At 39.9% G+C, this 17893-nt stretch overlaps 1 protein-coding gene and 1 long non-coding RNA gene across 2 annotated transcripts in view; one reads left to right on the forward strand and one right to left on the reverse strand.

Moving 5' to 3' along the window:
• LOC140679468 (uncharacterized) overlaps nt 1-13583 on the reverse strand; it is a 44098-nt gene extending 30515 nt beyond the window's left edge. Inside the window, exons 1-2 of the long non-coding RNA XR_012050888.1 lie at nt 13430-13583; nt 11444-11510 (exon numbers count right to left, since the gene is read on the reverse strand). This is a non-coding gene — a long non-coding RNA (uncharacterized lncRNA). The remainder of the gene's footprint in view (nt 1-11443; nt 11511-13429) is intronic.
• Nucleotides 1-17893, forward strand: part of clic2 (chloride intracellular channel 2) — a 40518-nt gene that overhangs the window by 18849 nt on the left and 3776 nt on the right. The window contains exon 4 of the mRNA XM_061976658.2: nt 16372-16472. Within this exon, the coding sequence (XP_061832642.1) occupies nt 16372-16472 (101 nt within the window). The remainder of the gene's footprint in view (nt 1-16371; nt 16473-17893) is intronic.

Raw genomic sequence — 17893 nt, forward strand, 5'->3', positions numbered from 1 at the left:
TATGCATGCGTGTGTGTGTGTGTGTGTGTGTGTGTGTGTGTGCGCGCGACTGTGCGTGTGTGTGTGTGTGTGTGTGTGTGTGTGTGTCTATGAGGCTGCAGTACGTTAATAAATGTCCCCACACGATGTACAAACCCCGTTTCCATATGAGTTGGGAAATTGTGTTAGATGTAAATATAAATGGAATACAATGATTTGCAAATCCTTTTCAACCCATATTCAATTGAATGCACTACAAAGACAAGATATTTGATGTTCAAACTCATACATTTTTTTATTTTTTTGCAAATAATAATTAACTTAGAATTTCATGGCTGCAACACGTGCCAAAGTAGTTAGGAAAGGGCATGTTCACCACTGTGTTACATGGCCTTTCCTTTTAACAACACTCAGTAAACAATTGGGAACTGAGGAGACACATTTTTGAAGCTTCTCAGGTGGAATTCTTTCCTATTATTGCTTGATGTACAGCTTAAGTTGTTCAACAGTTCGGGGGTCTCCGTTGTGGTATTTTAGGCTTCATAATGCGCCACACATTTTCAATGGGAGACAGGTCTGGACTACAGGCAGGCCAGTCTAGTACCCGCACTCTTTTACTATGAAGCCACGTTGATGTAACATGTGGCTTGGCATTGTCTTGATGAAATAAGCAGGGGCGTCCATGGTAACGTTGCTTGGATGGCAACATATGTTGCTCCAAACCTTTCAGCATTAATGGCGCCTTCACAGATGTGTAAGTTACCCATGTCTTGGGCACTACTACACCCCCATACCATCACAGATGCTGGCTTTTCAACTTTGCGCCTATAACAATCCGGATGGTTCTTTTCCTCTTTGGTCCGGAGGACACAACGTCCACAGTTTCCAAAAACAATTTGAAATGTGGACTCGTCAGACCACAGAACACTTTTCCACTTTGTATCAGTCCATCTTAGATGAGCTCAGGCCCAGCGAAGCCGATAACGTTTCTGGGTGTTGTTGATAAACGGTTTTCGCCTTGCATAGGAGAGTTTTAACTTGCACTTACAGATGTAGCGACCAACTGTAGTTACTGACAGTGGGTTTCTGAAGTGTTCCTGAGCCCATGTGGTGATATCCTTCACACACTGATGTCGCTTGTTTATGCAGTACAGCCTGAGGGATCGAAGATCACGGGCTTAGCTGCTTACGTGCTGTGATTTCTCCAGATTCTCTGAACCCTTTGATGATATTACGGACTGTAGATGGTGGAATCCCTCAATTCCTTGCAATAGCTGGTTGAGAAAGGATTTTCTTAAACTGTTCAACAATTTGCTCACGCATTTGTTGACAAAGTGACCCTCGCCCCATCCTTGTTTGTGAATGACTGAGCATTTCATGGAATCTACTCTTATACCCAATCATGGCACCCACCTGTTCCCAATTTGCCTGTTCACCTGTGGGATGTTCCAAATAAGTGTTTGATGAGCATTCCTCAACTTTATCAGTATTTATTGCCACCTTTCCCAACTTCTTTGTCACGTGTTGCTGGCATCAAATTCTAAAGTTAATGATTATTTGCAAAAAAAAAACATGTTTATCAGTTTGAACATCAAATATGTTGTCTTTGTAGCATATTCAACTGAATATGGGTTGAAAATGATTTGCAAATCATTGTATTCCGTTTATATTTACATTTAACACAATTTCCCAACTCATATGGAAACGGGGTTTGTACATTTGACAGTGATTCATAGCAGGGAAGCTAACATCAGCCTACGGTGACAGCCAAAATATCTACTAACGTTACTTACCGCGATGTGGTTTGTTGAGTTTTAATGTAAGCTTAAGCTTGTTAATCATGTGACCGCCTGGCTCTGTTTGATTGGTGAAACGGAGTCAAACGTCACCGGTGACTGCATTTGATTGGTGAAACGCAGGCATGCGACAGATCCTACTTTGAAGGTCTGTCTGACAAACCAAAAACAAACAAAGCGTGCATTAACAGATCGATAAAAATCAGTAGCGAGTAGCGAGCTGAATGTAGATAAATGGAGCGGAGTAAAAGTAGCGTTTCTTCTCTATAAATATACTCAAGTAAAAGTAAAAGTATGTTGCATTAAAACTACTCTTAGAAGTACAATTTATCCCAAAAGTTACTCAAGTAGATGTAACAAAGTAAATGTAGCGCGTTACTACCCACCTCTGATCATACGCCACCATCGGAGCAGCCTGCATCTCCAAGAGGTTTTGAAATTTGCAATGTAGTCCAAAATTGCAAAAGTCCAAGCTCACAGTTCTGCCCGCATCCTCCGCATCTTCCAATTTGTCGATTCACCAGAGCAACGCTTACGCCAATCAGCAGACGTCCCGTTATTATGATTCCGAAAAGGTTGATGTCTTAAACGAGCTCGACTGAAAGGGTCGCCAGTTCCGTAAGGACAGGAAGGTTCACCTAAACCCGAGATCTTGTCAATTTCGTTGAGGCCAGTGGATCAATTCCATTGTTTTTATTTTAGAGAGAGGTGCAAAAAGAAGCAACAAGAAAGTTAAACAAAGCAAAACAAAGAAACAAGCAGGAGATTTAAGGAAGAGGGAAAGGGGAGCGTCCGCCTTCGATGAGTGCCAGTGAGAATTTGTGACGTCCCGTGCTGTTAAGGCTTCTGAGAACATTGTACAGTTTCAAAATACTACATTTCTGAGGAAAGTTTGTTTTGTGTGTAATCTTTGACATGACATTTTTTTTAAATAAAAAGAAAACCATAGCAACAGTAACGGTGTGCACGAACATAACTGCCGTACGACAAGTTGACAGGAAGAGATGTAGTCTTCGCGCATGTGCGGACAGATGATGTCTTCCGGCACAGATTGGGGAATCACGGTCGTAAGTCATCTTTTTCGAGGAGTTTGTTTCTCTCACCAGACAGATGTGGAATTATCGTAGAAATATCAGGTCCGAAAGAGTACGGACATGGTGCAAAAACCTTGAATCAATACAGGGCTCTTTCAATTCCAGTCTTCCTCACAGGAAGTAACATCATAAAAAAAATAAAGGTTCTCTAAAGGCAAAATAAATAAATTAGAAAATGTGACAAAATAAAAAAATGTTCGGCCTCATCTGTTTTATGTTAGGAAGGGTTTATTTAGTTCTGTGACCGAGTTCTTAACTCAGAACATTCGTGTCGCAAATTAACATTGAACATTTTTTTAAATAATTTTAATTTGTGCATGGACCAATTTTAATATGCAACATGCCTTTTTTTTTTTTTTTATAAAAACTAACTTTTCGTTAAGAAATATTTTATTTGTTTATTTGACATGGCCAGTGTACAATATTAGACATTACTATAAATCAGACCTGGGCAATTATTTTGACTCAGGGCCACATTGAGAGAGAAAAACTTATATCTGGGGGGTCCCTGTATATATATATATATATATATATATATATATATATATATATACATATACATATATATATATATATATATATATATATATATACATACATACATACATACATACATACATACATACATACATACAGGTAAAAGCCAGTAAATTAGAATAATTTGAAAAACTTGATTTATTTCAGTAATTGCATTCAAAAGGTGTAACTTGTACATTATATTTATTCATTGCACACAGACTGATGCATTCAAATGTTTATTTCATTTAATTTTGATGATTTGAAGTGGCAACAAATGAAATCCAAAATTCCGTGTGTCACAAAATTAGAATATTACTTAAGACTAATACAAAAAAGGGATTTTTAGAAATGTTGGCCAACTGAAAAGTATGAAAATGAAAAATATGAGCATGTGCAATACTCAACACTTGGTTGGAGCTCCTTTTGCCTCAATTACTGCGTTAATGCGGCGTGGCATGGAGTCGATGAGTTTCTGGCACTGCTCAGGTGTTATGAGAGCCCAGGTTGCTCTGATAGTGGCCTTCAACTCTTCTGCGTTTTTGGGTCTGGCATTCTGCATCTTCCTTTTCACAATACCCCTGAGATCCAGGGTCAACGCAGCCGTCTACCAGCAAGTTTTAGAGCACTTCATGCTTCCTGCTGCTGACCTGCTCTATGGAGATGGAGATTTCAAGTTCCAACAGGACTTGGCGCCTGCACACAGCGCAAAATCTACCCATGCCTGGTTTACGGACCATGGTATTTCTGTTCTAAATTGGCCCGCCAACTCCCCTGACCTTAGCCCCATAGAAAATCTGTGGGGTATTGTGAAAAGGAAGATGCAGAATGCCAGACCCAAAAACGCAGAAGAGTTGAAGGCCACTATCAGAGCAACCTGGGCTCTCATAAAACCTGAGCAGTGCCAGAAACTCATCGACTCCATGCCACGCCGCATTAACGCAGTAATTGAGGCAAAAGGAGCTCCAACCAAGTATTGAGTATTGTACATGCTCACTGAGGATGTGTCCAGACTAAGCATCAGTAGATGTATGTACACAGCGAATACCCTGAGCGATCAGTGACAGCCAGGAAAGACTGGATGACAACCATGAAGAGTGTGGTGACTACTGGAGAGTCAGTGACAGCCCGGAGAGACGGCAACCGGGGCAGAAAGGGTTGGCAACCCAATTTGCATCCTCTGTGAGGAGGAACCCAACTAAGCTACGATGAACCTAAAGGAAAAATACCCCCAGGGGAGCCCGAGAGGGGGGGAGGATGAGCACCCCAGTCGGACGGACTTAACGTTAACAGACCTAGGCAACGGACAAACGACTATGAGCGCGCAGTGTACATGCGGTAAAGTCTGCAAGAACATCCATGGCTTAAAGATCCACCAAGCGAGGAAGAAGTGCCTGATGGGAGCAGAAGCAACACAACGCACAGGTGTTACACCTGGTGAGACGCAGGAGGTGCCAGGCCCGGAGTCACCCCATAGTGCCCAGAACCTCCATGTGTTGCAAACTAATCCCTCGAGTATCAAGTCTGAACAGAGGCGGATCAAGTGGCCTGCAGCTAGCATGACCTCACTCTGGAAGCAACTCGATGACGATGTCGACCAAATTCTGGAGGCAACGGCGAAGGGAGAAGCCGACGGGAAGCTACAAGCTATGACAACAATCATTGTCAGCATTGCAGCTGAACGGTTCGGCGAGGAGGAGAAGAGAAGCTCCGGAACCACGTACTCAAAGAACCACAGAGCTGTAAGGATCCACAACATCAGGCAGGAGATGAAAGCGCTGAAGTTCCAGTACAAGGCGGCAGGACATGAGGAACGCACTGGCCTGGCCCAGCTGATGTGCATCCTTCGGAAAAAGATCAGAATTCTCCGTCGGGCAGAGTGGCATCGGAGGCGGCGACGCGAGAGGGCACGCAAACGTGCTGCTTTCATTGCTAACCCCTTCAAGTTCACGAAGGATTTGCTGGGACAGAAGTGCAGTGGCAAACTGGCCTCCTCACAGGAAGACATAGATCAACATCTGAAGCAAACGTACAGTGATCCTGCAAGAGAGCAGGAGTTGGGAGAGTGTAACAACCTCATAGACCCCCCTGAACCAGAAATGCAGTTTGACATGTCGGAGCTGCAGCTAAAGGAAGTCAGGGAGGTTGTCCGCAGAGCCAGGGCAAGCTCTACACCGGGACCGAGTGGCACTTCATACAAAGTGTATAAGAACTGTCCCAAACTCCTGCAGCGTCTGTGGAAAATCCTGCGAGTCTTCTGGAGAAGGGGGAGGATCCCTGAGCAATGGCGAGTGGCGGAAGGGGTATGGATCCCAAAGGAGGAAAACTCCACTCAGCTGGACCAGTTCCGCATCATCTCCCTGCTGTGTGTTGAGGCAAAGGTCTTCTTCAGCGCCGTTTCCAAACGACTGTGTACCTACCTGGCAAAGAATACCTACATCGATACATCTGTCCAGAAAGGCGGCATTTCAGGAATGTCAGGATGTATGGAGCATACCGGTGTGGTGACGCAGCTCATTCGGGAGGCTCGAGAGAACAAGGGCAACCTATCAGTACTGTGGCTTGACCTGGCAAACGCATTCGGCTCCATTCCGCACAAGCTTGTTCAACTCACTCTGATGAAACATCATGTACCCAGCAGGTGTAGAGACCTCATTGCTGATTACTACAGCAATTTCAGGATGAGGGTCTCTTCCGGACCAACAACATCCAGTTGGCACAAAGTGGAGATTGGTATTATCACAGGGTGTACTATCTCTGTGACACTGTTCTCACTAGCCATGAACATGCTCACCAAGTCTGCTGAGCCAGAGTGTAGAGGGCCCCGCACAAATTCCGGACAAAGGCAACCACCCATCAGGGCATTCATGGATGACCTCACAGTCATGACAGAATCAGTCCCAGGCTGCCGTTGGATTCTGAAGGGACTTGAAGAGTTGGTGGAGTGGGCCCGAATGCGTTTCAAACCCGCCAAATCCAGATCAATGGTGCTGAAGAAGGGTAAGGTGGAGGACAAGTTCCGGTTTAACATCTCAGGCACGGCCATTCCAACTATCTCAGAGAAGCCAGTCAAGAGCTTGGGCAAGGTTTTTGACTGCTCTTTGAGAGACACAACATCCATCCAGTCGACATGCGCTGAGTTGGATGGCTGGCTGAAATCCGTGGACAAGTCAGGCTTACCTGGGAAGTTTAAAGCCTGGATTTACCAGCATGGCATTCTTCCCAGGATCCTGTGGCCCCTCCTCATCTACTCGTTCCCCATCTCGACAGTTGAGATCATAGAGCGGAGGGTCAGCAACCACCTCCGGAGATGGCTGGGACTACCTAAGAGCCTGAGTAGCATTGCACTCTACGGGAACAGCAACAAACTGCAGTTGCCTTTCAAATCCTTGGAGGAGGAATTTAAGGTAACTAGAGCCAGAGAAGTGGTACAGTACAGGGACTCAAGTGATCCGAAGGTGGCCAAAGCAGGGATCCAAGTGAGGACTGGCAGGAAATGGAGGGCAGAGGAAGCAGTTCAAGAGGCAGATGCAAGGCTGCGACACAGGAGCCTGGTTGGAGCAGTTACACGGGGTCGAGCTGGGCTAGGGTCCTTTCCAACTCCCCAACTGAACACTAGGGGGAAGGAAGGCCGACGTCTTGTTCAGGATGAGGTGAGAGCGGCAGTGGAGGAGACAAGAACCTGCAAGGCTGTTGGAATGAAGCAACAGGGAGCTTGGACAAGATGGGAGAATGCGGTTGAGAGGAGAGTGACCTGGGCTGAGCTTTGGAAAGCCGAGCCGCAACGCATTAAATTTCTCATCCAGGCAGTATATGATGTGCTCCCAAGCCCTTCAAACCTGCACACATGGGGCATAGCAGAGACATCAGCATGCCCACTGTGCTCCAAGCGAGGAACCCTGGAACACATCCTCAGTTGCTGTACAAAGGCACTTGGAGATGGAAGGTACAGGTGGAGGCATGACCAAGTCCTGAAGACCATCGCTGAAGCCATTAGCACAGGACTGGCATGGGCAAAACAGTTCCACCCCTCCAAGAAAACCATCGCCTTTGTCAGAGCTGGGGACACGCCAACTCCTGCTAGGAAAACATCAGCAGGCATCCTGACGTCTGCAAAAGACTGGCAGTTGTTGGTGGACCTTGAAAACCAGCTGAAGTTCCCCAGCCATATCGCAGTCACCACCCTGCGACCAGACATTGTCCTTGTGTCTGAGTCCACCAAACAAGCTGTGCTGCTGGAGCTGACAGTCCCGTGGGAAGATCGCCTGGAAGAAGCCTTCGAGAGGAAGCTCTCCAAGTATGCAGGACTGGTCAGCGACTGTCAGCAGGCTGGTTGGAGAGCAAGGTGTTTCCCTGTGGAGGTTGGATGTAGAGGATTTGCAGCCCATTCCTTGGTCAGAGCCTTCAGCAGTTTGGGCATCGATGGAGAGAGAAAGAGGAGAGCCATCCGCAGTACCACCGAAGCGGCGGAAAGGGCCTCGAGATGGTTGTGGCTCAAAAGAGGAGATCCTTGGAGTCATGGTAGCTAGCGAGCCGTCTGGACACAAGCCGGGGGATTTGATCACCCCCGGTTGGGTCGCTTGGAGGAGGGCGTATGACCAGTTGAGAGACCCGAAACGCCCGGTGAATCCAAGAGGTCACTGAGGATGTGTCCAGACTAAGCATCAGTTATATATACATGTACACAGTATATATATATATATATATATATATATATATATATATATATATATATATATATATATATGTATATATATATATATATATATGTAAAAACTTTGTTCAGACACACCAAAACAAACAATAATGACTGATCAGACCACCTAAAAACACATACTTTTTTTGTACTGAATAAGACAACCAGAATGCACATGAAGATTGTGGGATTTACAAGATTATCTATGAACAATAAAAAATACTGAGTATTTATTCCTTAGACCACCTCCTAGATTGACATCTTTTACAATCAAGCAAAACGCAACAAGCACGGCGAAACATGAACGCAAAGGGTAAAAAAACAATTACAATCTGAAATAATAATTACTTTTCTGCAGAACTTTGTTGTAGAAATCTGCTTCATAGTCTGTCCCCAGGCTGGCTGTGCTAGAAACAAACCCCGCCCACCATTTGGAAACATCTGGATTGAAAAGCTTGCGGACCATATTTTGCCCAGCTATAAATGTTCTAGATTTTGCCATAAGGCTAAAACAATACTAACAACTACAATAGTTTTATGAAGTAATGTAATGTACATCATTTGCCTTGGAGAATGGACTTCTATGGTTTCTCCTTCGAACTGTTTGTCTGTCACAAACACCATCAGTAGCTATACCCTATTTTCATGGATAAATGTCCATTGTAGAGATTTTTTTTAACATCCTTGTTTGGTATTAGACTCCATTCTGCTTCAGGATGGCGCAAGCTCGCAGTAATACCCTCAAATTTTTGTTGATGATTTCTTTCCTTAATTCAACGAATATCATCCACTTCTTCTCAGCACTGCCCTTCAGACTCACTTTCTACTTTCCCATGGATGGAAAAACAAAAGTTATGTTGATCTCTACTCATAAGTTAATGCTAGAGCGTAAGATTGGATGTTTTGGGCGAATCTCACAGGTTCACAGACATTTGCTACGCCAACTAATGGTGGGGATGCTTGTAATGCAATCTAAAGCATTATTAGTGGAGCGACAGCTCAAAACTTCCTTGATTTGGGGCAATCTTAAGTTCAGGTACCACTGTATATACTTTGAAAAAAAAAAAGTTAAAAAAAATATACAATTTTGCAATAATTTTTTTTCTGTTACTATAGCATTCTAGTGTAGCGTAGTACCGTATTTTCCACACTATAAGGCGCTATTAAAATCCCTTTTTTTCTCAAAACTCGACAGTGCGCCTTATAATTCGGTGCGCTTAATGTAAGGAATAAGTCTGGTGGAGTTCACCCACCTCGAAGCAATTTTATTTGGTACATAGTGTAATGATAAGTGCGACCAGTAGATAGCAGTCAAACATAAGAGATAAATGTAGGCTACACCGTTTGATGTGCTTCAACATATGTGTTGTATTAGGGTGTGTGTATAAGGTAAGACATATCTGGCATTTTCTTCGCAATATTATGCAAAAGCAACTTTTCTTACCTTCTAGTACCTGCTGATGTGTATTTGGGATCTGCATAAATCCTGAAAAATTGTGAAAGTCCACTTTTGTAGTCCGTGCCGACACCGTATTCGATAAGTTTCTTCTTTTTCTCTATTTTCTTGTTACGTGACATTCTTCCTCCGCTGTTGCCATTTCTAATATAAAGTAGTGTCAAATTCTTATATCTGTCAGCAAACTCGCCATGAAAGCGCTAAAACATACCGGTGTAGTGATTTTAAATTATTCACCCAAGGAACTTTAGTTATTAGAGTTCCGGTCGGACGGTTTTTCACGGGACACATTTCCGGTGTTTCCGGATGAGGAGATGCTGCACCGTTATTGATTGAAGTATGAAGTAAAGTCTGAATGTCATTAAAACAGTTAGCTCCATCTTTTGACACTTTTTCCACCCCCGTCCTTGCACGCTACACCGCTACAACAAAGATGACGGGGAGAAGACGCTGCCGAAGGTGAGCCACGTAAATAAGACCGCCCACAAAACGGCGCATCTGGAAGCGACTCTCAGAAAGCGACTTGAAGATGATCTGTAAAACAATCTATGCAACATTTTGACCAAAGAACCACCATTACATGTTATGTAGACCACAAGGAAGTGTTTTACATTTAGAAATAAATTATAATAATATGACTCCTTTAATGCGCCCTGTAATCCGGTGCGCCTTACATATGAAAAAATATATATATTTTTTTTAAATAGACCATTCACCGGCAGTGTGCCTTATAATCCGGTGCGCCCTATGGTCCGGAAAATACGGTATATTAAAATCAACCATTTGATCTGAGCGTACTTTAAATTGGTGCCTTTTTAATTTTGCTTTTCAGACAGGTACTTTACTGATGCTGGACTCAAAAATATAACACTTTTACATGAGTAGAATATTTGAGTTACACATTTGATTTATTACTTATTTCGTACACCAGCCCTAAATGAAGTGTGGTCAAAATCGCTTAAAATTGTTGTATATGACTAACTGACCAAATAACAGAGGTTGTTTTTAAAAATAAAATAAGACTGATTTCCTCAACAACAACAAAAGACAATGTGCTTGTTGATGTTTTTGTTACATCACCACCTGCTGGTCTGCCATGCATATTACAGCCAATTCTATCATTTTGTAGGGGAAACCCTTCAGTGCAGGGAGACTCCGCCGTTGTTTTACTCAGTGCATTCTCATGTCAAAATAGTCAACAAATAAAGTACTCTCAGCATATTACAGTGCAGTTGTACATGTAACACGCTCGGGCTGACTGTTGAGACCAGTGAATATTATGTCACTTATTAGTAGCCAGAAATAGGTACACTATGGAGCCTAAGGTGTGAATAACAGTGTATATTAAATATGTGTATACAGTACAGGCCAAAAGTTTGGACACACCTTCTCATTCAATGCGTGTTCTTTATTTTCAAGACTATTTACATTGTAGATTGTCACTGAAGGCATCAAAACTATGAATGAACACATGAGGAGTTATGCACTTAACAAAAAAAGGTGAAATAACTAAAAACAAGTTGTATATTCTAGTTTCTTCAAAATAGCCACCCTTTGCTCCGATTACTACTTTGCAGACTCTTGGCATTCTCTCGATGAGCTCCAAGAAGTAGTCACCTGAAATGGTTTTCACTTCACAGGTGTCATAGTTTTGATGCCTTCAGTGACAATCTACAATGTAAATAGTCATGAAAACAAAGAAAACGTATTGAAATGAGAAGGTGTGTCTAAACTTTTGGCCTGTACTGTATATTAAAATATTAAGAGATTTTTAATACAAACATACAATAAATAAACAGTTGACAATTCAGTATTCAAGTTGCTGAGTCCAGAGTTCAAAAGTGGAAGGGAAAAAGTATAGTAGATCCAAAGAAGGGAGAAAAAAAAAGAAGGTAATATCTCCTACCGCGAAGTGGTGCGTAGGTAGTTCGCCATCCTTTTCAGAAGAAAATCTCCAAAGAGAAAAATCTGACCTAAACAGGTTCAAAAACTCAAATTAGCACTCAAATATACTTAGATAACAGTCAACAAAATAATGAAATTGTTCAACAATCATTGCCACATTTTACACAGCAATATCAAAACAAATGATTCCATGATTCTCGCCATCATGGACAATCCTGCCCACCCACTCCACCAGACAATTGAGGGACAGCAGAGCTCATACTCCAACAGGCTCCTCCAGCTTTGATCCCACAGAACTCCTTCATTCCGCACTCCATCAAGCTGTATAATCACTCGCCATACAGCAATAGATGATATCTGTCCATTACCTGACCGCTTCTTTGTTTATAATGTACAAACCCCGTTTCCATATGAGTTGGGAAATTGTATTAGATGTAAATATAAACGGAATATAATGATTTGCAAATCCTTTTCAACCCATATTCATTTGAATGCACTACAAAGACAAGATATTTGATGTTCAAACTCATGAACTTTATTTTTTTTTTGCAAATAATAATAAACTTAGAATTTCATGGCTGCAACACGTGCCAAAGTAGTTGGGAAAGGGCATGTTCACCACTGTGTTACATGGCCTTTCCTTTTAACAACACTCAGTAAACGTTTGGGAACTGAGGAGACACATTTTTTAAGCTTCTCAGGTGGAATTATTTCCCATTCTTGCTTGATGTACAGCTTAAGTTGTTCAACAGTCCGTTGTGGTATTTTAGGCTTCATAATGCGCCACACATTTTCAATGGGAGACAGGTCTGGACTACAGGCAGGCCAGTCTAGTACCCGCACTCTTTTACTATGAAGACACGTTGATGTAACACGTGGCTTGGCATTGTCTTGCTGAAATAAGCAGGGGCGTCCATTGTAACGTTGCTTGGATGGCAACATATGTTGCTCCAAAACCTGTATGTACCTTTCAGCATTAATAGTGCCTTCACAGATGTGTAAGTTACCCATGTCTTGGGCACTAATACACCCCCATACCATCACAGATGCTGGCTTTTCAACTTTGCGCCTATAACAATCCGGATGGTTCGTTTCCTCTTTGGTCCAGAGGACACAACGTCCACAGTTTCCAAAAACAATTTGAAATGTGGATTCGTTAGACCACAGAACACTTTTCCACTTTGCATCAGTCCATCTTAGATGAGCTCAGGCCCAGCGAAGCCGACGGAGTTTCAGGGTCCAGCACCCCCCCCCAACCCCGAATGGGACAAGCGGTAGAAAATGGATGGATGGATTACATACTGTATATATAATATGTAAATATTACATATATGTTATATTTTATATAGCTACTATGGTACATTTAGAGTCTACTTTATACCTGCATTACCCTTTCCATCCTTTGTAACTGAGCTACTGTGTGGAACAATTTCCCTTGTGAATCAATAAAGTTTGTCTAAGTTTAGGTACATTACAAAATTATGGCCACATTTCACAGAGCAGTATCAAAAATAAACATGCATTCAATAAATCAAATCTGTTATATACCGGTACATCACTTGATACATACACATCTCATTAGCTATGCAATGTAATGTAAAAATTCTCAATTCAGAAATCAGAAGTGAACTTTATACATCTATTAATTCCATCAATTGGCATTAAACCAAGTTTTAATGAAGTTATGACTTTCATGTTGAAGCAACAGGTTTGTGCTTTTATTTGTTTGAGGACAATTACGAACTGCAATGCCAAATCTGCGTCATTTACAGGAGGGCTCTAACAACAAAATGGACCAACTAAAAAGAAAACTTGGAGGTCTTTTCAACTTTAAACATCTTGGTAAAATGTTCGGCTATCACGTAACCGTAAATCAGACCCTCATTTAGGGTATAAATACGAAAGTTAAGGTAGCATGTAGCATTATATTGACTTTGGATGGACGCTGCCGCCATTTAACACATAATGAAGGAAAATGTTGACTCACGGCTGACAAAGGGTCTAAATAAAAGATGAAGAGGGTGTCCGGTGAGCAGGTTTGTTCCTAGTTGGATAAAGTTGGTCATAAAAACGCCAAACCGAGCACAGCAACAACAGTGTTTGGGATGAGGATGATTGACAGGTGGCAACGGGATTCAAAGGGGCCGCGTCAATTGCGTCAACCGGAAGTGTGACGTCACCGCGTTTCATTCACTATTGCCAAGCACAATAATAAAAACTATTGGCTAAGTTTTGTATTCATAAATGTAAGTTTGTCAATACCCGACCTGTTTTTTGTGCCTTTAAAAAAGAATTAGAACTGTACTTTAAAACACTTTCTCCATCTAACAACCAAAAAGCTGTGAAAACTATGATGCTGTGTTCCAAATGTGGATTATTTACTGAAATTGAGTGAGCCTATGGCTTTGCACTTTGTTTTTTTGTTATATATATATATATATATATATATATATATATATATATATATATATATATATATATATATATATATATATATATATATATATATATATATATACAGGGACGTGCACATGATTATAGAGGGGCAGGGGCTCAAAGTCAGAAAAGGGCAGGAAATTTTTTTTTGGTCCTTTACACAATATGGAAATTAATGTAAAATTAAATTTGCTAATAGGAAGCTAACTACTTAGCTGTGTGTCCTTTGTAGGTAAAAGTGTTTGCCATTTCTTTTGTGTCAACAAATTATTGTCATAATGAGTTAATTCACATTATCATAGGCTTGGAAGACATGAAAAGCAACAAAACACTGGTTTATTATTAGGCTATTTTTTGTTAAAGATAAGCACTTTAATATTGAACATTGAACAGTGCAACATGAACTTTGAAAAAAAATACATAAATAAATACCCAAATGGAAAAAACTTCAATGTGAAAATCTGTCCTTCTTCCCTTAACTTGATGAAAACACCATCAAGTTGTAACTTATGGTCTTTCTCACTTAATGCTCAGACTAAACAACTGAAACGAAATACAGGCCCAAAAATATGGACCAGGGGCCAGTAGAGGGCTGTAGGATGGAGGCCACCCATACCCAAATATGCTCCTCAATGTAAATTCAGGGCTTCCATGGTGCTAGTACTTGGTTTTAGCCATGCATTAAGAGGTCTGCTACCCTTAGCTGCTTCCTGGCGCTCCTTCTCCTTCCTTTTCTGTATCCTTTCTTTTTTTGGCATTGTGCTGCAGGCATAATCAACATGAATCAAGTTTAAATACAGATGGTAATATTCCTAACAGATAACCTACATCTTATATCCCCAGAATGCTGAAATTATTATTATTATTAATAATAACAATAATAACTATTATTATTATTATTATTATTATTAATTATTATTATCATTATCATTCTTATTATTATTATTATTGTTATTATTATCATTATTATTAATATTATTTTGTTAACCCACACAGTAATAGCAAAGTCACAATAAACTTTATATCTAAACCTCTACTGTGAGAGAAATGTGATCCGCCGTAAACACAGTGCATTTTATTTTGAAAATTAACCCAGTGTTTTATTATGTATTTTGTACACTACTTCCTGTCCCGCACGATCCGCTCTGCTCTGTGCGGAATTGATGTGCCGTGCTCAATTGATGCGCCGTGCTCCGACGTCCGGCAAAAACAGAAGCTGACATATTGAATAATAGAATAATACAGCGTTTTTCTGAAATATTACCCATATTAGATGCTGAATAAGTGGACGGCGACTAGACCATAACTCACAGGTTCAAGTTGCTCCACTGTCAGGTCTCCTCAGGGGCGCAGTAACTTGGCTCTCTCCTCTCACTTACTCACTCACTCGCCCTCTCTCTCTCTCTCTGGCGGAAGCGGCAGGCTCAAACAACCCGGTATTACAAGAAAACGTGGAGTTTTTGTAACGCTGTTTTTTTTTTTACATCCCTGACAGGAATTTATTAATGTTATTTAAAGAAAAAGAAAACACACACACACACAGGCAGAGGGCACTTTTTAAGACGAGGCAAAAAAGGGCAGGGGCTCAAGCACCCATAGGGCCCTATGTGTGCACGTGCCTGTATATATATATATATATATATATATATATATATATATATATATATATATATATATATATATATATATATATATATATATATATATATATATATATATATATATATATTATATATATATATTAATATATATATATATATATATTAATATATATTAATATATATATATATATATAATGTTTTGCATTCTATTTTAGTTACTTTGAATTTACAACCCCCTAGCGCTGTTCTGCACTGTTTTTGTACTGTTTTTATACTTGCTTTGATTATTATTTCTCAACTGTTTGTAAATGTTGAAATTTATAAATAAAGGTTTCTAAAATTTAAAAAAAATAAAATTTAAATGTAAATAAAAATAAAAAAAAGCAGAATAATAAAGGACCAAAAAGCTATGAAAACGATGATGCTGTGTTCCAAATTTCAATTATTTACTGAACTTGTGTGAGCCTATGGCTTTGCACTTTGATATATATATATATATATATATATATATATATATATATATATATATATATATATATATATATAATTCTATTTTAGTTACTTTATTGAGTTTACAACCCCCTGGCGCTGTTTTGTACTGTTTTTGTACTTATTTTGATTATGATTATTTCTCAATTGTTTGTAAATGTTGCAATTTATAAATAAAAGTTTATAAAATTCAACAAAAAAAATTTAATTATATTAAAAAAAAGGAAGAAAAAAAAGCACAATAATACAAATAAAACATAATTTTAAAAATTAAATAAAATATACATAAATTAAAAAAATAAAATAAACCACAATAACAAACATTGGTTATGGTACGGGTCTTGTACTGGGGATGACAGTTTCAGTGTGAGTGTGTTAAAACCAAGATGTGGTCCTTCTCCAGGTATCCTCACCTCAGCCCGCTGAACAAGGAATCCTTTGACGTGGGCGCTGACATTTTCGCAAAGTTCTCGGCTTTCATCAAGAACACACCAAATAACGCCTGTGAGTTGCCTTCTCCCTCCCGGGTTTTCGGAATCCTCACCAAAAGGATCGATACTGAAACATTGATACTGCCGATACCGGATCTGTTTTCAAATCAAAATATCGCTACTCTTGATACTTGTGTTATTTGAGATCACATGTGTTATTATTAGGAACGCAGTGTCAAAAAGTAACTAAACTTGTGAATTAGGCAACGTGTCAATATCAGGGCTGTCCAAACTTTTTCCAGCAAGGCCCGCAGACAGAAAAGTTGAGGGCTGTGGGGGCCACTATGTACTTTTTGGTACAGTCAAGATCCCCAAAAAACACATGACAGTCATTACTTTGTATTATTTCCTGTCCAACACATTTATTTTACGTTCTACATCCTGTTTGCCAACACTCCTCTGGTCCACGTCCCTGGTTGCGAATAAGGAAGCTTTTCGGGACTGGATAAGTTTCTACCCCACCATTGTACCTTCATGTATGCGTCACACGCCTGTTTGCCCTTGTGCACTTCCCAGCTGCACGTCTTTGTTTTTGTGTTACCTGCGTTTCCCTACCAAAGAGGCCGTCTTTTCGCCCCTTGCCTGCTGTCTCTGCGAAACGTAACAAAAACCAATACAATGTAATTTTATTAAATGTTTCTTTTTTAGTCCATCTTATTACGACTTTAGCATACTCAAAATGTGTACTTATGTTCATCAAAAACCTTATAGAAGACGCACAGGTCAACGGACATTTTGGTTGTCAGGTCACATTTTTGGAGGAAATTGGACTGGTTTAATTTTTCCTTTGATTTTTTTTGCTTGATTTTTAATATAAAAACGTGCTTATTTCTTCTGTAGAAGACATCACAGGCCAAAAAAAAAACTATCTGCGGGCCACAAATGCCCCCCGGGCCACACCTTGGACACCCTTGGTTTACAGCATGTTCCCTATTTTCCAGTTCATGTTACTGAATTGTGATTCACTTCTCATAGTAGTTCTTATTAATTCATTTATTTCAATGCTTTTGTTATGTTACTTATTTCCTTTGGTTTTAATTTGAAACACCATTTTCCTGTGTTTTGTATGATTTTTGTCTTCTGTTTTTTCTGTTGTATTAGCTTGGCTATAATATTATTCACGCCAGTTCCTCAATATACTTCAGCGTTTGAAAGAAAGAAATATATAATAATAATAGAAAAATATAGTAACACATATAATAATAATAAATAATATAATAAATATTATATAAAAAACAATAATGAATTAAAAACTATGTTTTGTTATTATTTGAAATACACAACTTTTTAAAATTTCAATAAACTAATTTTTTCTGTTGTATTAGCTTGGCTATATTTTGCTATTCACGCCACAACCTCAATATAGAGTTTGAAATAATTAAATATATAATAATAAATAGTAACACTAAATAGTAACACATCTAATAATAAATA

Source organism: Nerophis lumbriciformis, linkage group LG16 (assembly GCF_033978685.3).
Source record: "Nerophis lumbriciformis linkage group LG16, RoL_Nlum_v2.1, whole genome shotgun sequence".
NCBI classification, from domain to species: domain Eukaryota; kingdom Metazoa; phylum Chordata; class Actinopteri; order Syngnathiformes; family Syngnathidae; genus Nerophis; species Nerophis lumbriciformis.